The sequence below is a fragment of the Lactuca serriola genome, chromosome 6 (genome assembly GCF_051521515.1).
Source record: "Lactuca serriola cultivar US96UC23 chromosome 6, Lser_US96UC23_V15, whole genome shotgun sequence".
NCBI classification, from domain to species: domain Eukaryota; kingdom Viridiplantae; phylum Streptophyta; class Magnoliopsida; order Asterales; family Asteraceae; genus Lactuca; species Lactuca serriola.
The window spans coordinates 74,632,927-74,637,330 of record NC_136413.1 but is presented as its reverse complement, the minus strand read 5'-3'; the positions used below and the strand labels follow the sequence as shown (position 1 = coordinate 74,637,330).

At 39.1% G+C, this 4,404-nt stretch overlaps 1 protein-coding gene across 1 annotated transcript; it reads right to left on the bottom strand.

Moving 5' to 3' along the window:
• Nucleotides 1-1,059: 1,059 nt before the first annotated feature.
• Nucleotides 1,060-1,894, bottom strand: LOC145059907 (transcription factor Pur-alpha 1-like). The gene is made up of 4 exons (XM_079007671.1): nucleotides 1,616-1,894; nucleotides 1,399-1,460; nucleotides 1,225-1,311; nucleotides 1,060-1,153 (listed from the first exon to the last, which is right to left on the bottom strand). The coding sequence occupies exons 1-4, from the start codon at nucleotides 1,892-1,894 to the stop codon at nucleotides 1,060-1,062; spliced, it is 522 nt and encodes a 173-aa protein (XP_078863797.1).
• Nucleotides 1,895-4,404: the final 2,510 nt, after the last annotated feature.

The following is a 4,404-nucleotide window of genomic DNA, read 5'->3' as shown; positions in this document are numbered from 1 at the left end:
CCAAAACTGAAGTTTGGATTTGGTGATGTATGAACAGCTGGGTATTGATGACTTGGAGTAGGGAATGAAGAAGAATAAGAAGAGGAAGAAGTCTCTTGTTTCGACTCTCTGTACTAGGGTCCCACATTCAATGACACGTCACCTTCCGTTGGTAAATTCTTGGGTACATTAGATGAAGATGTGGTTGGGCGTTCAAGATGATCCTCCTCTCCATCAGTATTTTCATTTCTGAACCAATAAAGTACATACATTTATCAGAAAATGTTGTCTACTCCAATATGAAATACAACCTAAGTAACAGAAACCTGGATTGCATTTGATCCTCTATAGTTTCGTCAGCCTCCTCAGATGCTTCAGATGTCATTTCACTCACAGTCACAGCCACAAGACCATTTAAGTTTGAGGGGGTTTTATTAAAACCAAAAGTGGCATCAAAACTCCCAAAACAGAAGCCGAGTTTTTCGGCTTCAGGAACATGAAGGTGATTTGGGATAATGACATGTTTATCATCCGAAATGTGGGACTCCTTCAGCTTCATCTCAAGTTCATCCTCCTATGAATCAAGATTAGTGGAGGATGCAGAAGAAACTATTGTTGGAGTATGAGCTTCCACTGGAACCACAGCCACAAGCACCTTAATTGATATTTGACTTTGAGCAATTGGTTTCAGTTTCCATTCCATGCTAGGACCAACGGTAGGAAATCACAAACAAGTTTTTCATTAAGTTCTACTGTTTTACTTCTAATAAAAGCATTCAGTTAAAATTTAAGGTATCATTGTCTTGATACCTTTTTGAGGTCCAATTGCTTGTTGCATCCTATTATTATAATTTGATGAAGGCCTGGATATGGAAAAGGAGACATGAGAAAATGATCCTGGTCATGAAGATGAATCTGAAACCACATTCTTCCCCACTCCCTGAAGCTCACTGGGTCCCACCTTCCCTTGCTCAGAACCAGATGTCATGTTTAACCATTCATAAATACAATTAATTTACATCAAATAAAAAATAATTTCAAATACAAAACAAGATGATAACAAAATGGTGATTAAATAAATTAAAAAAAAAGCTTCTCACAAGAAGTCGACTTGATCCCAAGAGGGGTCTCTTGAATTTGTTCAACTGCAGCTACTTTACTCCAAACCTCACATCTAACAGTACACACATACAGCTGTGAATCTTGTGATAGCATCAAAATAGGATCTTTTTCGGACAAATATACCCCTGGTGAAGATTAGCAATCTGAACAAACATTATTGCATTCTCTTTAGGTATATTCAATTGCAATACAAGTACACACAAGTGATTCCTACATGATTATACAGGCACAAACATAAAAACATACAAGATTCCACGTTTTTAAGCATACTGAAACCCTAATTACACAATTGCATACCTTAAGAAGCCGACCCCTCCTGTTTTCCCCAATGTCAAAGTAAAACACCTGAAGAAAGAACCCTAATCAGAAAGGTAATTGGACAGATATGAAGGTTATTTGAAAGAAAAATCTATTATAATTTTTGAAGAAACTAGGAATGTCAATCCACATTTTGCAGAGTAATAAATATGAAAGTGTATGTATAGTATGTATAATGTGTAATATAATAAATTGCCTTGCTATCAAGCTGAAGTTCCTTGCTAGAAATATCTTGGTCATCAGAAGTGACGTAGTAGTTGAGGATATCAAAGAACCAAGAGATTCCATTAAAAGGTACGCTTATAGTGGACCTTGTCAACGATGTCTTCTCCGAAATCTTCAGGTAACCACCACATGGATTCTCCTTGAGATCAAAGTAAAACAGCTGATGTTCCACCTGTAACGTCTTAGACAACAGCTCCACGTCATTCCCACCGCTTCGTGCACCTTCGTTGTCGCCCGAGTTAAACTCCATCTCCCTTTACATCTTCTCCTTCACCTCCACCTATAACGTCTTAGACAACAACTCCTCGTTGCCCCTTATGTGTTTTGAACCAGGCAAGAGGTATGAGATGGAAATACGAGAGTGAGATAGAAAAAATTAGGGTCTGATTTAGGAACCCTAAATCATCGACTCAAATTGATAACTGGGAGGTAAGAACCCTAAATCCTCCGCTCATAGGGTCGAATTAAGAGTGTAAGAACTTGTTGGAACCGAGAATTAGGTTTTTGGTGGAGGTGATGGATTGAGGAATTGAGGAAGCTATGGATGAAGACGAAGGCCCTAATTTGAAGAGGCGGGGAATTTTTGGGATGAATAGGCGGGGGTTAATTTTTTGGATTTTATTATTCCCCCTAAAAACGTGTGTTTCCTTAAAAAAATATAAAGTGACACAGTTAGACGACGCACATTTTTTATAGGTGTCGTCCGTATTTTTTTTCTGACACTAATTTTATGGTACGCAAAAATGTGTGTCCTCTATTCTTCAAATTTTGGAAAACTGACATTAATTTTTAGAGCACACACAAATGCGCGTCCTCTTTCATTGTGATTCATTAATTGCGCGTCGTAAATGGCTATTTTTCTAGTAGTGTTTACGGTTGAGAACAGTTTACGGCTCATGGTAGATAACAGTTTACAGTCGAAAAAACAACACATTTGCAGTCGAAAACAGTTTACATTCATAAACACAAGGAGGTTTACGGCCGAAAATGGGTTTACAGCCAAAAACTGATGAACAGTTTATAGCTGAAAACACCTAGACGTTGAGGAAAATAGCTGATTTTGAGGAGATCTTCAACCCCTTTGGCCTTGAAAAGATGATCAATAGTAAAAACCTAGTAACAAATCTTGAAAAATCACCAAAATGAAGACAACTCCAACCGTAAACACAACTTGAACAGTTTCGACACTAGATTGGCTTTGAAAATACATTCGGTACTTTAACGAAACCGAACGTAGCTAAGCCAAGATCAGGTTCCTCAAAGTCTTCGTCTGGGTCTTTGGCTAACATTAGATGGAAATCCAAACAATCAATTCCAAAGAAAAATGTTTCAAAATCACCTATAAATGTTTCTAAACCTAAATACCAATGGGTGCCCAAGAATTTAAATGTCCAATAGCTCAGTCTTATGTATGTGCATCTGGTAATAAATGAAATTCAAAAAGTGAAAAAGAAATTTCTATTGCTAAAAAGGGAAATCCCAGTGTTTCAATGACCTGGGTTCGAAAAATCAATTAATCCCGCGCATCGTGAAGGAACAGCTACGGAGGAATGTTGTCAGACCCTGGTATGTCGACAGTGGTTGTTCCAGGCACATGTCAGGAGACATCTTCAAACTACATGACATTCAAAATTTTAATAGGGACTATGTTTCCTTCGCGGGAGGAGAAGACGAAAATATCACCCAGAAATGAACTGTCACAAATGGAGTGCTTAGCTTTGAGAGCATCAACTATACTCCCAAGTTGAAGCACGGTTGTTGAGTGTCTCGTAGATTTGTGACAAAGGCTATTCAATACACCTCACCGACAAAGAGTGCCTCATCTTGAAGCGTGGAATTATTATCCCTGAAGAATTGATCGTGTTGAAATCGAAGAGGGATGGAAATGCATACATCCTCAACATGAATTATAATATTCCAGAACAAGTCACTTTTCTCTTCCCTAAAGTCTATGAACTCAATGCCATGCTTTGGCATGGTCGTCTCAGCCATGCGAATGCCAAGAACCTGAATCGTCTTGTTAAAAATGAGATAGTGCATGGCATTCCTGTCAAAGACTTTATCAATTCTAAAAAATGTGTGGCGTGTGCTCAAGGCAAACATCATCGCAAGTCCCATTTACCAAAGACTGAAAACTCAAACAGCAAGGTTCTTCAACTGTTGCACATGGATTTATTTGGTCCGGTCAATGTTCTCTGCATCAACAAGGGCTCTTATTGCTTGGTTGTGATAGATGACTACTCGCGGTTCACATGGGTTTTCTTCTTATCCAACAAGAGTGGGATCGCGGATCTGATCAAGAAGTTCATCGTGATGATTGAGAATCAACCGAATGAGAAGGTGATGGCGCTTAGAACGGATAATCGCATAGAATTCAAGAACTCAGTTCTGGATCATTTCTGTGCCGACAAGGGTATATTTCGTCAGTACAGTATCGTTCGAACTCCTTAGCAAAATGGTGTTGCAGAACGGCGCAATCATACTCTAATAGATACTGCAAGGACGATGCTCTGTATTTCTAAATTACTGGTCTTCTTTTCGACAGAGGCGATCAACACTACCTGCTACGTCCAGAACCGTGTCCTGATCAACAAAGCCCAGATGAAGACCCCATATGAAATTTTGTACAATCACAAGCCATCAATTTCTCACTTCCGAATATTTGGATGTCCTTGCACCCTCCTTCACTTAGAGTCCAACACCACGTTTAAATCGAAGGCCGGTGACTGCTACTTTGTGGGATACGCTTCACGCACTACT

Bases quoted from the DNA above. Each gene is read 5' to 3' on its own strand.
- LOC145059907 (XM_079007671.1), bottom strand. From the start codon at position 1,894: ATGGAGTTTAACTCGGGCGACAACGAAGGTGCACGAAGCGGTGGGAAT. The intron at 1,312-1,398 runs GTATGCAATTGT...ATAATCATGTAG, and splicing joins GGAGGGGTCGGCTTCTTAAG to GAATCACTTGTGTGTACTTG. The intron at 1,154-1,224 runs GTATATTTGTCC...GTGTACTGTTAG, and splicing joins ATTGCTAATCTTCACCAGGG to ATGTGAGGTTTGGAGTAAAG.